This window comes from Hemitrygon akajei, chromosome 8, assembly GCF_048418815.1.
Source record: "Hemitrygon akajei chromosome 8, sHemAka1.3, whole genome shotgun sequence".
NCBI lineage: Eukaryota > Metazoa > Chordata > Chondrichthyes > Myliobatiformes > Dasyatidae > Hemitrygon > Hemitrygon akajei.
Genome location: NC_133131.1, coordinates 161,963,922 through 161,984,533, shown reverse-complemented (window position 1 = coordinate 161,984,533; position 20,612 = coordinate 161,963,922). Strand labels below are relative to the sequence as shown.

The following is a 20,612-nucleotide window of genomic DNA, read 5'->3' as shown; positions in this document are numbered from 1 at the left end:
GAGTATTTGTTGACATGCCAGATCTCTTCAAACTCCTAATAAAGTATAGCTGCTGTCTTGCCTTCTGTATGTCTACATCGATATGTTAGGACCAGGTTAGATCCTCAGAGATTTTGACACCAAGGAACTTGAAGCTGCTCACTCTCTCCACTACTGATCCCTCTATGATGATTGGTATGTGTTCCTTCATCTTACCCTTCCTGAAGACAACAATCAGCTCTTTCGTCTTACTGACATTGAGTGCCAGGTTGTTGTGGCACCGTTCCACTAGTTGACATATCTCAGTCCTGTACGCCCTCTTGTCACTACTTGAGATTCCACCAACAATGGTTGTATCAACAGCAAATTTGTAGATGGTATTTGAGCTATGTCTAGCCACACAGTCATGTGTATATCGAGAGTAGAGCAGTGGGCTAAGCACACACCCCAGAGGTGCGCCAGTGTTGACCGTCAGCGAGGAGGATGTTATCACCAATCTGCACAGACTGTTGTCTTCTGGTTAGGAAGTTGAGGATCCAATTGCAGATGGAGGTACAGAGGCCCAGGTTCTGCAACTTCTCAATCAGGATTGTGGGAATGATGATATTAAATGCTGAGCTATAGTCGATGAACAGCATCCTAACATAGGTGTTTGTGTTGTCCAGGTGATCTGAAGCAGTGTGAAGAGCCATTGAGATTGCATCTGCCGTTGATCTATTGTGGCAATAGGCAAATTGCAATGGGTCCAGGTCCTTGCTGAGGCAGACGTTCATTCTAGTCATAACCAACCTCTCAAAGCATTTCATCACTGTCGACGTGAGTGCTACCAGGCGATAGTCATTAAGGCAGCCCACATTATTCTTCTTAGGCACTGGTATGATTGTTGCCTTTTTCAAAGCAAGTGGGAATTTCTGCCCATAGCAGTGAGAGGTTGAAAATGTCCTTGAATACTCCCGCTAGTTGGTAGTGCGGAATAGGCCCTTTGAACCGCACTGCCCAGCAATGCCAGATTCTATCCTAGCCTAATCACAGAACAATTTACAATCACTAATTAATCTGCTCACCAGTACCTCTCTGGATTCTGGGAAGAAACCGGAGCACCCAGGGGAAACCCATGCAGTCACAGGAAGAACATACAAACTCCTTGCAGAGAGTGGCAGGAATTGACCCTAAGTCATTGGCACTAAAAAGCATTGTGCTAACAACTATGCTACTGTGTGGCTATTTTCTTGATTAGTTTTTGTTCTTTAAGAGCTGTCCCAAATAAGAGTCTGCCTCGATTAACCACTGGCCCAATTAACTGAAATCCACTGTATATGAAATAGGTAACCTCTGCAAAAATGGATCACCCATGATTATTCTGAGTAATAGAGCTGGTGCAAACAGCTGCTCGACCAGTTCCTGCTTCCTATTTTTCTATATTTCTCTGGTTCTCACTCTAGGAATAGTTAAAGATTAAGGATTGGATTTATTTGTAACGTACATTGAAACACAGTGAAATGAACAGTTTCGCATCGACAACCAAAGTCCGAGGGTTGTGCTGCGAGCAGCCTGCAAGTGTCACCACACTTCCAGCATCAACACAGTACACTAACAACTCACTAACCCTAACACGCAATAAGCATAAAGAACACAATAAAAAACAAAAGAAAACACAATAAGTATACATATTAAAGTGATTTATAAAACACAATGTACAAGTTCAATACCGTGCTAAAGACTTAGGCACATGCACAGCTAGGATGCCTAAGCCTTTTGCACAGTACTGTATTTGTCAACATGAAGTGGCAAGTGAATTTTGTAAATCTGGCGGGAGCAAAGGATGTTAGGTACGGTGAGAATGGATCATTGCGGGAGAGTTGTGGGAATTTTATGATCATTACAGAATGTCTCTCTGGTGCTTCCTGCTCCCTCCCCTCTCCCTTGCCCTTACCCAACTATGCTTCCTCTATTCCTACCCCTTTCCCACTCTCTGGTGACAATAGCGACTCATATTAGAATCAGGTTTATCATCACCCACGTATGCTATTAAATTTGTTATTTTTTGTGGCAGCAGTACAGTCCAATACATAAAATTACTACAGTACTATGAAAATGGGCCTAAGACTTGCACAGAACTGTAACCGTTATATACTCAGATTTATGTGCATAAAATGACACTGAGTGATGTGTACATAGTGGTGGTGCAGGTGTGCTGGGGTAGGTTAGTGAGTGGAGGACAAACAGTCCATGAGCTGAGTGGGTGGGTGGGTTCGTTCATTCATGATTTCCAGAACCCTTCCATTATATATGTCCTCAATGGCAAGTAGGCTGGTGTCAGTGATGCATTAGGCAGTTTTGACTATCTTAAATTTTAAAATATGATATATGGAAAATATTTCAGTGATGAACCAGTAAGGTATCAGTCACACGAAGTCACCAAAACAGCACTGCATCTCTGACAGCAGCTATTTGTCATCTTTATCAATAATTTAGAGTGAGAATGCACATTGTATGTTTAGTAAGTTTGCAAGTGACAGTGAAATAGATGGTGTCACCGACAGTGATGAGCAGGCAAAGAAGTGCGAGATACTGCTCTTTAGGGAAAACAAGTCAAAATAAGACTTTCACAGTGAATGGTAGGACCCTCAGGAGTCTTGTAGAACAGAGTGACCTAGAAGTACAAGTCCACGGTTGCCAGAGCTAGTGCCACAGGCAGACAGGGTGGGGAAGAAGGCTTTTGGCATGATGACCTTCATCAGGCAGAATACTAAGCGTGAAAGCAGTTGTACAAGTTATCGGTGAGGCCATGTTTGCAAATATTGTGTTCAGTTTTTGGTCAATCTGCTATAAGAAAAATGCCATTAAGCTGGAAAGAGTGCAGAGGAAATTTGTGAGGATGTGGCTAGGACTTGAGCTTTGAATACAAGTTAATTACAATTTGGTTGTGAAAATAAATATTGTTGTTAAAAATAAAATGAAGTGCTGCCCTCTGCCAAGGTCCTGCTGTATTGCTTTCCTGCACTCCATAGGCTGCTCCCGTGAACACCCACCGAAACAAACATGCACTGCTACTGAAGAGTTATCAGCTCTAGAGGCTGCCCTCTGGTCAGCAACAGCAAGCTGTCCACTTCAGAATATGCAGTCTCACAGTCTCGAAAGACCACCTGTTGTTGAGGGATACACTAAAGCTTGGTGCAGCTGTCACCCAGGCTCCACTGGGAAAGGCCACAGCTCTACAACCCTCCCCTTTTGCACAGAGAGAAGCCGCAAAACCTCTCAGATTTACAAGACTATGAGACATAGTAGAAGATTTAGGCCATTCAGCCCATCAAATCTGCTCCGCCATTCCTTCATGGCTAGTTTATTATCCCTTTGAACCCATTCTCCTGCTTTCTCCCCATAACCTTTGATGCCCTTAATAATCAAGAACCCATCAACCTCCATTTTAAATATATTCAATGACTTGGCCTCCACACCCATCTGTGGCAATGAATTCCAGAGATTTACCACCCTCTGGCTAAACAAATTCTGCCTCATTTCTGTTCTAAAGGGACATCTGTGTATTCTGAGGCTGTACCCTCTGGTCCTAGACTCCCCCCACTATAGCACATCCTCTCCACTCTATGTAGGCTTTTCAATATTCGAGAAGTCTCAATGAGCTCCCTCCTCATTCTTTTAAACTCCAGCAAGTACAGGCCCAAAGCGGCTCATAAATTAACCCTTTCATCCATGGGATAATTCTCATGTACCACCTCTGGACCCTCTCTGATGTCAGTTTCCTGATGTCTAATTCCTTGATGTCTAATTCCTTTCTTAGATAAGGAACCCAAAACAGCTCACAGTACTCCGTGTGCTCTATCCAATGCCTTAGAGAGTCTCAGCATTATATTATTGCTCATGGAGCATACATGAAAAGAAAACCAATGATGCACTGATGAAGTGAAAATCTACATAAACAGAATGATACATCCTCCACTGTGAATGGAGATATATCTTGGAGAGAAAATTAATAACACCATCTGTTGTCCATCTCCTTTCCAGCTTCCTACTCCACCCCCCCCCCTCCCAATTTACATCATGCAACACATCAGGAATAATTGTTTTAAAAAACTAAAGGCCACGGTGTTAACCCTGTTGTCTCGAGATGCTGGGCTTATTCTCTGCCTCACTTTAAGTGGCATTTGGTTTAAATATCTGCTATTAAAATGAAAGCCGTAAGGGATGAGCCCTTCCCACCCACATACCACCAAGATTTGCACAGTAAATGCTGGAGGAACTCAGCAGGCCAAGCAAGAATAAACAGTCAACGTCTTGGGCCGGAACAGATCAGGACAGATGAAGGGTCTCGGCCTGAAACCGCTACTATATACTCTTTTCCATAGATGCTGCCTGGCCTGCTGAGTTCCTCCAGCATTTTGAGTGTATTTCTTTGATTTCCAGCATCTGGAAATTTTCTCGTTTAAGATTTGCACAGGACTCAGCAGGTTGTACATCCCCAAGAGGGGCTTTGTATTCAAGGCAGAATATCCCTTTCCCTCCAGGGGATAGTTGTTTTAAATACTTAGAGGGAATTAAGACTGCAATTTTCTGTAAGAAAATGAAAACTATCAGGTTTCCTCTATGTTATTCTCAAACACCACTTGCTAAATTTCAGCACCTTTCAATACTGTTTTAATGTTGCTGTCTTCCCCTGGTTTTCGGCGAAAGGATTAGGGTAGCTAGCCAGCATGTGGTTCCCTGGAGTCTGTTTTATGCACTGATGGACCTCTCGCTCTATTTGTCTTAAACCGACAGATGCTGTTGGGTCCGGCGTGAAGCACTTTGGCCAGGTGTTTCGGAAGCCCCCTTTAACATGACTTTGGCTTCAGCGGCCAGTGTTTGGCGCGTTGCTCTCGCACCGTCCTCCCCCAATCAGCATCTCGCAGCAACTTCCCTTTTTTCAGCGACGCGCCGCCCGCCCCCATGGAGATCCGGCCTAAGCCCTCAAAACCCACGACTCGCAACCCAGTCCCCTTCCTCGCTCGGCAACACGAAACCTACCGGGATATTCAGGCGCAACATGCGCCGTTTGTTTCTCTTCATCCCCCCTTTCTTTTTGCTGGTGTCCAGGGCCGTGCTTCCCATGAGGTGTCTTGGTGGCCGGAGAGGACGGTCCAAGCCTTGAACCTGCGTCCTTGTTGACAGCTGCACCGCGCACCCCTTGGGTCGGGGCGGGGGTTACGAAGGGAGGAAACTCCGAAGTTGTCTCCCACCCCCCGTTCCGAGAGTCCCACGATAGTTCTAAAACCAATCCGGGTTGCAGCAACCGGATGGTCTCGGAGCTCTCAGTTGCCCACGATTGCGACCCGTAGCCCAGTGCGAGCTCCGTGCCTACTGTCCAACTCCACGCCGACGAGATGTTTATTAATATCTCCTCGCACTGCACACGTGAGTATAGTCCCCAATCCAGAGGCTCTCCAAAAAAAAACAAATGCACATTGAGGGGAAGAGAGAGAGATAGCTTTGTTTTAAAGGAGCTAATCTGTTTTCGAATTCGCTCGCCTGTCAACTGGTAACAGTGAAGTCTGAGCACAGATTGCAACTGGTGAAACTTGGGTCTAAATCGACTGTAAACATCCGTCAGTCCGGTGGGAGGAAAGAGAGAGAAAAAAAAGTTTCAGGAAATGAACTCTCCGCTCGACAACGGGTGAGGTTGGTGTCGACCTATCCAAGCCCCGTCATGTCCCAATATTCAGGCACACCTCTTCAACCCAATCAGTCCGGCTGTAACCCCTCCCGACATCACCTCAACGCTCGTGGGCAATGTGCAAAAGAAAAAAAAAATCCCTTTTAAAGTCACAACGTAGGTTTTTAACTAAATGGCGGTGGACGATTGCAACGTTGTAAACCAATTTCAAACCACCAGAACGTTCCTTCCCTGAACACACAAACACTGCTGCATTAGTATTTCGACCCCCGTGTTACGTAACACCTTCTCGCCATCCTTAACAATTTGTTAGAAGTGTAGCAATCAATGGGAGGCGCTACTTGTTATTTAATAACCTTAAAGAAATCTGAAACACTGTTTCATAAATGCTGGGACACCACCCCTCACCACCATTACCAACCCCTCCCAGCACAACTCATCTCACCACCACCCCCCCTCCCCATCATCTCTCAGAGATCTGTTTGATAAAACTTTTTGCATCGCTCAGTTTGTGATCCTGACCTTGCTGTCACATTCCTTCCACACACCTCCTACATAAATAATCATTAACACAGCTAGTTGGAAACCTTATCCCCAATCCTAAATTGTACAGAGTGCAGAAAAAAGCAAACTTTTAACTAACGTGCAAGAAAAAGCACAACCTGCTGGAGGAGGAACTAGTGTTTTTCTTTGTATCCCCGCCCCTCTAACCTTCCAGCGTCTCTAACCTTTCACTGCAGATGCGAAATACGCATCACAGACTCTCCCCCGTCTTCAGAAAATCTAGGCGAATGCTTCTCCCCCGCCACCAGAATATGTCCCGTTGGAGAACTGGGTGGCGGAGAGAGTAGAAGAGAAGGAAGAGTTTCAGGAGGGGAAGTTTAATTATTGTCTGGATGAAGAAGTCTTGTGCAGTGCTGTCAGGGGAGAAAATGTCCAAGGACAGGAACTATGACCAACTAGTGGAAAAGATGCTGAAGAAATTCTAATGATTTATTATTGTCTCATAAACAGTGAAAAGCCATCCAGGTAGATCATACCAGACATAATTACACCAAGGCAGTAAAAAGAAAACAGTTCAGAATGTTGATTTGTAGTAACAGAGAAATGGGATAGAAGCTGTCCTTGAGACTGGTGGTTCATGCTCTTAGTATTTAGTATCTTCTGCTCAATGGGAACAGAGACAAGGGAAGACAGCAAACTTGCATGGAAATACCGCCTCACTGACAATCAACACAAGGTGCACCTCAAGGATCCGTGCACCGTAACCTCGTCTTGCGCAAAGACAATAAAGTTTATTCTTTTATTGAGCCAGGCAGAGCTCAAATGCCATCTATAAATTTGCAAATGACACAACCATATTTAATAGAATCTCAGGTGGTGACAAGGAGGCATACAGGAGTGAGAGAGATCAGCTGGTTGAATGGTGTCGCAACAACAACCTCACATTCAGTGGCAGCAAGACCAAGGAACTGATTGTGGGCTTTAGGAAGGAGAAGACAGAAAAATACACACTAGCCCTCACTGCTGACTCAGCAGTGGAAAGGGTGAGTAACTTCAAGTTCTTGGGCATCAACATCTCTGAGAATCTATCCTGGTCTAACACATTTATACAACCCAGCAGGCAGGATGCTAGCAGTTCTACTCCATTAAGAGTTTGATAGGATTTGGTATGCCACCAAGACACAAATTTCTATAGATGTGCAATGGAGGGCATTCTGAGTGATTCTGTCACAGCCTGGTATGAAGGCTCCAATTCACAGGTTTGAAAGAGGCTCCAGAGGGTTGTAGACTGAGCCAGCTCCATCATGGGCACAAACCTCCCCACCACTGAGGACATCTTCAATATGTGATGCCTTAAGAAGGTGGCATCTATCACCAAGGACCCACACAATCACTTCTTGTTAGTACCACCAGGGTGGAAGTACAGGAGTCTGAAGACTCACACTTTTTTTTAGGAACAGATTTTTCCCCTCTGCCCTTGGATTTTGAACAGTCCATTAACTCATAAATGCTACTTTATTAGTCTTGGCCCCACCCCAACAATTTATTGATTATTTATTTAGCAATACAACGCAGAGTAGGCCCTCCTAGCCTATTGAGCAGTGCTACGAGCAACCCACTAATTCCAATACAACCCTAGCCTAATCATGGATCAATTTACAATGAAAAAAGAACCTACCGGTACTAATGTGTATGCCTTTGGAAAACAGAGCACCTGGAAAAAACCTATGGGTTCACGGGGAGGACATTCAAATTCCTTATGGATGACATTGGAATTGAACTCCAAACTCTGACGACTCCGAGCTTTAATAGTGTCATGTTACCTGCAGTAATTCTATGTCTTTTCACGATATACAAGTCAGTAATAATGACCCTGATTCTGAATTGCGGTGATAGCAAATGCAATAGTGAACGGGAGTCAGATTATCACTGATTTTGAGTAAATATCATTTTAGGGGTTGATTAGAGAAAGCAACCAAGACTTTATTAAATGTAAATCAATTCTAGCTACTGTACCTTGCAAGGGTAAATGAGCAAATTGTGTTTGGTATAGAATTATAGACTTCTCTAGGTTTCCACACAATAGGCTTGTCATAGAGTTGTAGAGTTACGCAGCACAGAAGACAGGCTCCTTTGGCTCAACTCATCCATACTGACCAAGTTGTCTACCTTAGCTAATGCTGCTTGCCTGCATTTGGCCAATATCCCACTAGTTTTTTTTTATATAATGGCTCCATACCATTAACCATGGGATCCATGGACCCCAGGTTGGGAACCCCTGCTCTAAATCGTATTTATCCATGTAACAGTCCTAACATGTTTTAAAATGTAATCAACTTTAATGCCATGGAATAAAGGATGTTGTGGCTACATGAACAGAAAATAGATTAAGAAACAAGAAACACACAGCAGTAGGGGAAGTAGTCCTGACGAAGGGTCTCGGCCCGAAACGTTGACAGCGCTTCTCCCTATAGATGCTGTCTGGCCTGCTGTGTTCCACCAGCATTTTGTGTGTGTTGTTGTTTGAATTTCCAGCATCTGCAGATTTCCTCGTGTTTGCAGTAGGGGAAAATTGATTTTCCAGATGAGAAGTCACTACTGAGTCAAGTTCTCCCAACGGTTGATACAAAAATCAGAGCTTTTCTTAATATATGTGAATAGCAGCTTTCATAAATCAGAGTACTGTGTACCAGAGTTGGGATGTTGAAGTTAGATAAGATTTTCCATTGTCTGTAAGGAATTCCTATGTTCTTCCCATGACTGAATGAATTTCCTCCAGGTGCTACGGTTTCTTCCCACAGTCCAAAGATATACCGGATAGTAGGTTAATTGTAAATTGTCCTGTGATTAGGCTAGGATTAAATCATGGGTTGCTGGGTGGTGTGGCTCAAAGGTATGATAAAGCCAATTCTGCGCTGTAACTCAATAAATAAATAAACTTAAGACATTGGTGAGATCTATTTTAGAGCCTTGGGTACAGTTCTGGTCACCTACCTACAGGACAGATGTCAATAATATTTAAAGAGTATAGACAAAATCTACATGGATGTTGCCAGGTCTTGAGAATCTGAGTTCTATGGAAAGGTTGAGTAGGTTAGGACTTTTTTTTCTCTTGGAGCATAAGAGAGTAAGAGGAGATTTGAAAGAAGTATGAGAGGTACAGATAGGGTAAATACAAACAGACTTTTTCCACTGAGGTTGGGTGAGACCAGAACTAGAGATCATGGGTGAAAGATGAATGTTGAAATATTTAAGGGGAACCTCTTCACTCAAAGGATGGTGCAAGAGTGGAATGAGATGCCAACAGAACTAGTAGATGCAAGTTCAACTGCAACATTTAGAAGTTTAGTCCAGGTGCACGTCTATGAGACTAGGCAGAATAATAGTTTAGTGCAGACTGGATGAGTCAAATAGCCTGTTTCTGTGCTGTAGTGTTCTGTGACTCTATAAGAACTATTGCTGTAAGAGGGCTGGAGCCAAGTGATCTTGGGTAGACTAAAACTGAGCAACTTGAACAAGTTATTGGTGAATAGATGCTGCTGAATAGCATGAATGACAACACTATCCATCATAAGACCATAAAACCATAAGACATAGGCTTAAAATTAGGCCACTTGGTCCATCAAGTCTGCTCCGCCATTCCATCATAGCTAATTCACTATTGCTCTCAAGCCCATTGCCCTGCCTTCTCCCCATAACATTTGATGCCTTGACCAACCAAGAACCTAACAACTGCTGCTTTAAATATACTCAATGACTTGGCCTCCACAGCCGTCCATGGCAATGAATTCCAGATTCACCACCCTCTGGCTAAAGAAATTAGCTTGCATTTCTGGTCTAAAGGGATGTCCCTCTATTCTGAGACTATGCCCTAGACTCTGTAGGAAACACTATAACTAACATTCTCTCCACATCCAATTTTCAATATTCCATAGGTTTCAATGAGATCCCAAAGCATTCTTCTAAACTCCCATGAGTAATGGCCCAGAGCCTTCAAACCTTCGCATACATTAACACTTTCATTCTCAGAATAATTCTCATGAACCTCCTCTGGAGGTTCATGAGAACCTCCTCTCCAATGCCAGCACATAAGGGGCCCAAAACTGCTCAATATGCCAAGTGCGATCTGACCAATGCCTTATAAAGCAACATTGCATTTGCCTTCCTTACTAGTGACTCAACCTGCAAGTTAACCTTTAGGGAATTGTGCATGAGGACTCAGATTTTTAAATTTTTTCCCCATTTACAATATAGTCTATGCCTTATTCCTACTATCAAGGTACATGGTCATACATTTCCCTACACTATATTCTGTCTGCCATTTCTTTGTCCATTCTCCCTATCTGTCCAAGTCCTTCTGCAGACTCTCTGCTTCCTCAACACTACCTGCCCTTCTATTTATCTTTGTATCATTTGCAAACTTGGCCACAAAGCCATCAATTCCAGAATCAGAATCAGGATTAATATCACTGGTTATATTGTGAAAAGAAGCAAGCCCAATACCCCCTCACCCCACGAAACAACATTAATCACCAGCAGCCGACCAGAATAGGCCCCCTTTATTCCAACTGTTTGCCTCCCACCAATCAACCAATCTTCTATCCATGCTAATATCTTTCCTGTAAGACCATGGGCCCTTATCTTGCTAAGCAACCTCATGTGTGGCATTTGTCAAAGGCCTTCTAAAAATCCAAGTAAACAACATCCACTGACTCTTTGTCTATCCTGCTGTTATTTCCTCAAATAATTCCAACAGATTAGTAAGGCCAGATTTACCCTTAAGGAAAACATGCTGAATTTAGCCTATTTTATCATGCGCCTCCAAGTACCCCAAAACCTCATCCTTACTAATGGACTCCAACATCTCAACCACTGAAGTTAGGCTGACTAGCCTATCATTTCCTTTCTTCTGCCTCTCTCTTAAAGAGTGGAGTGACATTTATAATTTTCCAGTCCTCCAGAACCATTCCAAAATCTAGCGATTCTTGAAAGATCATTACTAATCCCTCCACAATCTCTTCAGCCGCCACTTTCAGTACCCTGCAGTGCAGTCCATCTGGTCCAGGTGACTTATCTACCTTCAGACCTTTCAGCTTCCCAAGCACCTTCTCCTCAGTAACAACAACTACATTTATTTCTGCCTCCTGACACTCTTGAATTTTTGGCACACAGCTTCCACAGTAAAGACTGGTGCAAAATACTTATTAAGTTCGCCCACCATTTCTTTGTCTCCCATTACTACTTTGCAGCGTAATTTTCCAACAGTCCAATATACACTCCTGCTTCTCTTTTACTCCTTATATATCTGAAAAAAACTTTTAGTATCCTCTTTTATATTATTGACTAGCTTACCTTCATATTTCATCTTTTTTCTCCTTAACATTTTTTTAGTTGCTTTCTGTTGGCTTTGAAAAGCTTTGCAATCATCTGACGTTCCACTAATTTCTGCTCTGTTTTGCGGTTATGCTGTCATTGACTTCCCTTGTCACCTGCAGTTGCCTCATCCTTCCCTTCAGAATACTTCTTCATCTTTGGGATATATCTCTCCTGTCCAATGCCTTCCAAATTGCCCCCAGATACTCCAGCTATTGCTTCTCTGTCATCATCTCTGTTCCAATGAGTATCCCCTTCCAATGAGGTTTGACCAGCTCCTCTCTCCTGCCCCTGGAATTCCATTCACTCCACAATAATGCTGGTACATCTGACTTTATCTCTCCCTATCAAACTGCAAAGTGAATTCTATCATAGTATGATCACTGCCTTCCAACAATTCCTTCACCTTAAGCTTTCTAATCAAACTGGTTCAGTACACAACATCATCATTATATGCTGTGTAGTATGACATAGGCGCTCATGGAAAATTTTTTCGATAGAAATAGTTTGCCATTGTCTTCTTCTGAGCAGTGTATTTAAAGACAAGTGAGCCAAGCCATTATCAATACTCTTTGGAGATTGTCTGCCTGGCATCAGTGCTCTTTCAGGTTCCTTGCTTTGCGACTGCCTGTAAGCAAACAAATCTCAAGGTTGTATAATTTATACATTCTTAGATAGTAAATGCACTTTGAAACTTTGAAATACATAACCAGGTCTTGTGATATTCACCAGCTGCTCATATGACCATCCACTACCTGCTCCCATGGCTTCTCGTGATCCTTCCCCAAGGATGACCTGCAGGCTAGCAGAGGGAAGGAACGCCTTACTCCTCCTTTGGTACAGACATATCTCCATCCTGCCACCCATCATTACACAACACCTAATCCAGAATTACCTTTCCACCTTGTGGGCTCAACCCACAAGGTTTCTTAACTCCACTCTCAAGGATTCTACATCTTCCAATCCTGTGTCATCTCTGTCTAAGGATTTGTTTTCATTTCTTTACCAACAGAGCCACCCCACCCCCTCTGCCTATCTGCTTGTCCTTTCAATACAAGGTCTCAGCTATGATCTTCTTTCAGCCGTATCTCAGTGATGCCCACGACATCATATTGCCGATCTCTGATTGCACTACAAAGTCATCTACCTTATTCCAGGTACTGCGTACATTCCAGTAATGCACTCCAGGAATCCAAGTAATGCACTGTGTGCATTCAAATATAACATGTTCAGTCCTGTATTCAGAATTTAGAAGGATGCGGGGGGGAGATCTTATTGAAACCTATCAAATATTGAAAGGATTTGATAGGGTGGTTGTGATGAGGATGTTTCCTATGGTGGGGGTATCCAGAACTAGAGGGAATAGCCTCAAAATTGAGAGGCGGCCTTTTAGAACAGAGATAAGGATTTTATTTTTTAACTAGAAAGAAGTAAATCTGGAATGCTCTACCACAGACTGCATTTAAGGCAGAAGTTAATCGTTTACTGATCAGTTAAGGCATCAAAGGATATGGCGAGAAGACAGGTGCATGGGGTGGATGGGATCCAGGATCAGCCATGATGGAATGGCAGAGCAGACTCGATGGGCTGAATAGCCTAATTCTGCGCCTATGTCACTCATCATCTCGTTGACTGATGCATTTTGAAGGGCAAAAGGGGTTATTAACTACATCAGATATTTCCATACCCCCCCCCACCCCAATCTCCTAATCCCAGCAATCAGGAATGTTATTAGAAGGGCCATAAGAAGAACAAGAAGATAGATTGGGAGACCAGGAGTTCATCTTTTAGCATATGAGAAGTCCATTAAAGTGTCTGATAACCACGGGATAGAAGCTGTCCTTGAATGGCCTCCTGCTGCGCTATTATAATTGCAAGATCATTTCCTCTCTAATTCTATACCCTCAGTCTGCATCCTCTAATTGTGATCTCTCTTGCCAGTATCATCACATCAGAGTGTATCAGTATCTCATTAGAACTTACCAAAAACTGAAAGGCCTAGATAGAGTGGATGTGGAGAGGGTGTTTCCTACAGTGGGGGAGTACCAGAGGCCACAGCCTCAGAATAGAGGGATGTCCATTTAGAACTGAGATGAGGAGGAATTTCTTTAGTGGTGATTCTGTGGAATTCATTGCCATAGGTGGCTGTGGAGGCCAAGTCATTAGGTATATTTAAAACAGAAGTTGATAGGTTTTTGATAAGTAAGTGTGTCAAAGGTTATGGGGAGAAGGCATGAGGTAGGGATAATAAATCAGCTATAATGGAATGGCAGAGCAGACACAATAGGCCAAATGGCCTAATTCTGTTCCTATACCCTCTGGTTTTATATTATATCAGAGAATTAGAAGGCATGACATAGCCTCTACTTAGAGGTTTGCACAGACTTGGCATGTCATGTAGAACTTTGACAATATTCTATATATGCACAGTGGAGAGTATCCCAACTGATTGCATCATGACCTGGTATGGAAACACCAACGCCCAGGAACAGAAAAACCTACAAAAAGTGGGGAATATAACCCAGTCCATCACAGGCCAAGCCCTCCACATCATCTCTACTAGGACTGCTACCACAAGAAAGTATTATCAAGGACACCACCATCCAAGCCATGCTCTTGTCTGGTTTCTGCCATTGAGGAGCAGGTACAGGAGCCTTAGGTTCCACACTACCAAGTTCACAAGTAGTTATTACCCCTCTACCTTTTGCAATCTTTTTATTATTATTAATAATATCAACATGATAAGATTAATACATAGATAGTGGGATTACAAACTTACAAATTTAAACTGAACATGAAAGGATACACAAGCAATAGTTACAATATAGTTAAGTCTTCCCAAATCATGAATGATACAAATATCATATAAACAAAGCAAAACTAGGTATATCATATTATATGTAAAAAAAAAGAGAAAAAGAAAAAAAATTTAACCCTAAGAAAAACTAATCTAACAACCTAATAACATAGACAGAAAAAAAGGAAGAAGAAAAAAGAAAAAAAAATGAATAGTGGGCTGTTTATAATATCTATTAAAAAAAATACAAAATCATCAGTGTCGCCAACTCCGATCCTCTCAACATATGTATAATCAAAACCGGAAAAACAAATAGGTTTGGAACAGGGTCAAATTACATCATATGAAAATATTGAATAAATGGTCTCCATGTCTTTTCAAATTTAATAGAAGGGTCAAATACAACACTATTACCCCTCTACCATCAGGCTCCTGAACTTCAGGAACCAGTGTGGATAATTTAACTCACTTCTACTCTGAACTGCTTCCACAAGCAATGAGCGCAATGGCAGGTTGCACTATATCACCTTGGCCTAGATAATGGCCATGGAGGTCATCATCAGGGCCTCAAGATGGGTGGCAGGCAGTGAAAGAGTAAGTGCTGGACTTCAACTACTTGGAAAGCTGCAGGAAAACATCAAGCGGACCAAAATGAAAATCAAACCCAGCAAGTCATGAAGCATCTCCATAGTCAAGGGAATACTGAAAGACATAATGTTCTTCATCGGTGATGACCCAATTCCAACAGTGTCTGAACAGTCTATCAAAAGCCTGGGTAGATGGTACAACACCAGCCTCATGGACAAAGAGCAGCAACTAAAGTAGCACATCGCCAACGGTCGGGATAATATCGACAAGACCATGCTGCCTGGAAAACTAAAGCTGCAGTGCTTATAGTTTGGATTCCTACCCCAGGTAATGTGGCCACTCACTGTCTGAGATCCCACTAACAACTGTAAAGAAACACAAGTGAACCATTATGTCATTCAAAAATAAGTGGCTCGGTGTCCCAAGGTGTATCAGTAACATCAATCTCAATGGTAAAGGAGTCCTTCAACTGCCTTTCACTGGCCTTACAGGGGAATTCAAGTGTTCTAAGATGTGTCTACAGATGACACTCAAAGACTTTTGTGTCAAGACCATCAGTACGCTATGGACCTTATAAACTAAGCGGAAATGGACCCCAGCTGATGCAGGGCAACAAGCAACGGCAGCCCTTAGGCAGAGGGACATTATGGGGCAAGTGCAAAAGGGCAGGGGCAGCTTTGGTCTGGCAGCAAGTGGACCCACCTGGCACAAGGCCACAATTCCAGAGTGAAGGAAGATGGTCGTCAAGGAAGTGCAGCAATAAGAAGAGTGAGACAGAAGTGCAAAGGCTGTCTCCCTGGCTAAGCAGGGGCAATGGAAGCAGTGGGAAAGCACTGAGAGGAGGAAAATCAGCTGGAAGGACATATGAGAGATGGAAGCACACAGACTTAGCTCTCTCATCTGAGCTGCATATGATGTGCTTCCCTCACAAAATAATACCTCCACCAGTGGTCGGTGAGGACCCAACATGCCCTGTGCCCGATTGCAGCATATCCTGACAAGCTGCAAAACCAGCCTCACACAAGGCAGATACACTTGGCATCACAAACGGGTCTTGGAGAGTCTGGTAGCGGCAATTAAGACAAGAGGATAGCAACAAACTCCTTGCCCCCTAGAACGAGTAACGTTCTGACACCAGTAGCATTCATCCAGGAGGGAGGGAAAAGACCAACTAATCTCCCTCCTTATCGAGAAACAGGACAGATGAACATGGCCTGTGACTGGTAAATGCTGGTGGATGTCAATAAATATCTCACCTTTCCACTGCTAATTGCTACCACCAACCTTATGCCAGACTGGGTTCTCTGGTCCAATTCATTACAGATCATCTACATTGTGGAACTCACAGTCCCGTGGGAGGATTTAGTGGTTGAAGCATATGAGTGCAAGAAGCTATGCTATGCAGATCTAGCAGCTTTAGCTCAGTGTTGGGGCTGGGAAACCAAAGTTTGTCCTGCAGAAGTAGATTGTAGGGGATTTATAGCCACATTCACAATCAAACTGCTGAGGGAGCTAGGGATCCATGGTCAGACTCTACGGCAAACCATCACAGACACATCAGAGGCAGCAGAAAGAAGTAGCCATTGGCTCTGAATCAAGCAAAAGACATCTCCTGGGCTTCAAGATAGTATCAAGAGTGGGAAGACACAACGGGGGTGACTCTCGGACACCAGAAGTCATTGTTGAGTTCTCTGGAGATGTAGTGGGCTAATCGATGAAACATTGAGGAAGGAGGGTGCCCACTTAAAAACTCCATGTCAACCCTGGTCACTCCCAACATCAAGGCAGTCTCGAGCAAGTGTTCACAACCCATTGGCATGAGGGATATTAGCATCTTAAACTGTTTTTTTTTATATTTCAAAGACTCTACAACTCAGGTTGTCAGTCTTATTTATTTATTTTGCCTTCTTTTGCACATTGGTTGTCAATCTTTGAGTGTAGTTTTCATTGATTCTAATATATATTTTTTGTTCTGCCGTGAATGCTTGAAGAAAATGAATCTCCAGGTAGCATGTGGTGACGTATACAAACTTTGATTATGAATTTACTGTTAACTTAATGCTGTATGTTTGAATGCCTCTCCTTGACTTCTTCTACAAACAGCCTCATTGATTTTCTCTAAACTAAAGCCTCTCACACTTTATCTGCCCCTTGGCTTGAAACACTGCAACAACAAGTGTAAGTTTCTATGCAAGAGTAATGTACAGACACATTTTAAATTAATATGCAGTAGAAATTAAGACCACAATTGTCTGGTCTCTTAAGAAATTAACATACTATTTATCCAGATTATTTTTGCTTTACTCTATTTACTATTAAATCATAGAACAGTTTGTGTCTTTTCCTGATTGATTAAGTCAACATCTACTAAACTGGTATTCAAATGAACCCTTAAATTTTCAGTTTTGAACAACAAATTTCACAACATATGCCAGTGATAATAAACCTGATTCTGATTAAATCAGTGCCTTATTCTGACTTGCATGAGAATGTATATCAGCTGATAAAAGGTAATTAAGCTTCAGAAAGTTAAAAAAAACAATTGTAGATACCGAAGCAACACACACAAAATGCTAAAGGAACTCAGGAGGCCAAGTGGCATCTATGGAAAAGACTAAACAGTTGAAGTTTTGGGCTGAATCCTTCATCATGAGTCCTGATGAAGGGTCTTACCCAAATGTTGACTGTTTACTCTTTTCCATAGATGCTGCCTGGCCTGCTGCGTTCCACCATCATTTTCTGTGACAAATAAGAGAAAACCTGTAGATGCCGGAAATCTAAGCAACTCACACAAAATGCTGGAAGAACTCAGAGGGCCTGGCAGCATCTGTGGAAAAGAGTACAGTTGACGTTTTGGGCCGGGACCCTTCAGCAGGATGGAGAAAGAAAGATGAGGAGTAGAGTTAAAAGGTGGGGAGATGGGAGGGAGTAACACAAGGTGATAGGTAAAACCGGGAGGGGGAGGGGTGAAGTAAAGAGTTGGGAACTTGATTGGTGAAAGAGATACAGGGCTAGAAAGGGAGGTTAATAGCAGAGGATAGAAGGCCATGGAAGAAAGAAAAGGGAGGAGAAGCACCAGATGGAGGCAATGGGCAGGCAAAGAGATAAGGTGAGAGAGGGAGAGGGGATGGGGAATAGTGAAGAGGGCCATTACTTAAAGTTTGAGAAATTGATGTTCGTGCCATCTGATTGGAGGCTACCCAGACGGAATATAAGGTATTGTTCCTCCAACATGAATGTGGCCTCTTCACTACGGTGGAGGAGACCATGGACAGACATATCAGAATGGAAATGGGAAGTGGAATTAAAATGGGTGGCCACTGGGAGATCCCACTTTTTCTGGCAGACAGAGCATAGGTAATCTGTGAAGCAGTCTCCCAATCTACATCGGGTCTCACTGATATATAGGAGGCCACACCAGGAGCACCGGACACAGTAAATGACCCCAAGAGACTCACAGGTGAAGTGTTGCCACACCTGGAAGAAATGTTTGGGGCCCTGAATGGTAGTGGGGGAGGAGGTGTATGGGCAGGTGGAGCACTTGTTCCACTTACAAGGAAAGTGTCAGGAGGGATATCAGCAGACAAATTGACAAGCGAGTCATGTAGGGAGCAATCCCTGCGGAAAGCAGAAAATAGGGGGAGAAGAAAAGATGTGTTTGGTGGTGAGATCCCATTGGGAGTTGGCGGAAGTTGTGGAGAATTATGTGCTGGATATGGAGGCTGGTGGGGTGGTTGGTGAGGACAAGAGGACCCCAATCCCTTTTATGGGGTGAGAGCAGATGTGCGTGAAATGGAAGAGATGCGGTTGAAAGCAGCATTGATGGTGGAGGAAGGGAAGCCCCTTTCTTTGAAGAAGGAGGACATCTCCTTTGTTCTGGAATGAAAAAACTCATCCTGAGAGCAGCACCAGAGCCAGAGGAATTGAGAGAAGGGAATATCGTTTTTACAAGTAACAGGGTGGGAGGAAGTATAGTCCAAGTAGCTATGAGAGTCCATGGGTTCATCTGCTGTACATTACAGTAGAGGACTCTTTTCAGGTTCATTTGCTAAGCACAGTGCAGAATGCGCCAAGCTTAAATGCTCTGTCTTAGCAATTAATTTCTTCCCAATTTGCAACTGTACTACCAGCAATGTGATAACAAACCACTTGGAGTATCGTGAACAGTTTACGAAGTTCATAATTACTCAACATTCTTGCATGGAAACTTTCACTTGTGTGTTGCAGTGTTTCGAGCCAAAGGGTAGATAAGAGAATTTAGTTTAAAGAGAAATCAATAAGCTTATTTGTACAAGAGATCAGGGAGAGCCGTTCAGACATATAATGATCAAAGTTCAAAGTAAATTTATTATTGTCACCATATACTACCCTGAAATTCACTTTCTTACATGTATTCACAGTAGAACAAAGATACACAATAGAATCAATGAAAAATTACATATAAACAGTCCTGACAAAGGGTCTTGGCCCGAAACGTCGACAGCGCTTCTCCCTATAGATGCTGCCTGGCCTGCTGTGTTCCACCAGCATTTTGTGTGTGTTGTTATATAAACAGTTACCTGTTTTAGGGAAGACCACATTAAGCTGGAACAAGTGCAGAGAAGATTTATGAGGATGCTATGAGGACCCGGGAGCTTGATTTATACAGAGAGTTTGGACAGGCGAAGGTTTTATTCCATGAAATGTAGGAGGTTAAAGGGTGACCTTACAGATGTGTATAAAATCATAAAAATTTGAAGGTCACAGGATATAGCAATATTTCATTTTGTGAATTAATCAGGTATATATTCATGACTCAAAATTTTTAATGCCATTTCCAGTACACAAGTGTAAAGGAGAACAAAAAATTTGTTACCCTGGATCTGAAGCAGCACAAAAAAAAGATAAAAAATTTAAAAAGAACAATAAATACAAATAACACACACAAAATGCTGGTGGAACACAGCAGGCCAGACAACATCTATAAGGAGAAGCACTGTCGATGTTTCAGACCGAGACCCTTCGTCATATATAGATAGAATGTATGTCCATAAAGTGAGGCTAGGCACAGGATTGTCTGTACATAAAGTGACTCTGACAGGAAATGATAAAGCAGTGGTGGTTGGGGGTGTGGAGGGGTGGGTTTGTGGGTAGAGTTGTTGATAATCTTGCTGTTTATGAGTCTGGTGGTCCTGGCGTGGATGCTGTGCAGCCTCCTCCTGATGGGAGAGGGACAAACAGTTTGAGTTAATCAGCTGTGAATGATGGAGACTTAGGCAATTACCAGACAGGTCTAGAGTATAAAGACGGTGAAATAGTATAATACTTCCAATCATTGTTTTCCAAATCAGTACCCTGGTCCACAGTTTGGTGAATGGGAATTAAGAGAGTAGCTGAACACATAGCTCACTAGCAATACTAGATCATCACCACAATATCCCATGTGACTTATTAAGAAGCTATCTTGTCCGGATTAGCATTATCACTGTGACGTTTAAAGCAGATTTATCACTTCCTGGAACAAGGGGAGGAAACAGAAGACTAGTCTCTTACATTGTGATTTATTTTAGGTACCTAGTTTTAGGTACCTCCTGTACCTAATAAAGTAGTCACTAGTGTATACGTATTTGTGGCCCTCCATTACTGTAGCCTATCCACTTCAAGGTTTGACATGCTGTAAGTTCAGAGATGCTCTTCCACACAGTACTATTTTTAATTGTGGTT

The 20,612-nt window shown here is 42.8% G+C and overlaps 1 protein-coding gene across 4 annotated transcripts in view; it reads right to left on the bottom strand.

Annotated features, from left to right (window-relative positions):
* prkag2a (protein kinase, AMP-activated, gamma 2 non-catalytic subunit a) overlaps positions 1-20,612 on the bottom strand; it is a 515,738-nt gene that overhangs the window by 456,627 nt on the left and 38,499 nt on the right. For 2 of the 4 annotated variants that reach the window (XM_073054946.1, XM_073054947.1), the window contains exon 1: positions 5,002-5,620. The exons of 1 other annotated variant lie outside the window; for it this stretch is intronic. In XM_073054946.1, the coding sequence (XP_072911047.1) occupies positions 5,002-5,085 (84 nt within the window). In that variant the 5' untranslated portion in view covers positions 5,086-5,620. Of the gene's footprint in view, positions 1-5,001; positions 5,621-20,612 lie in introns of those variants that run through there. One more of the 4 variants, XM_073054945.1, reaches the window with a different exon arrangement.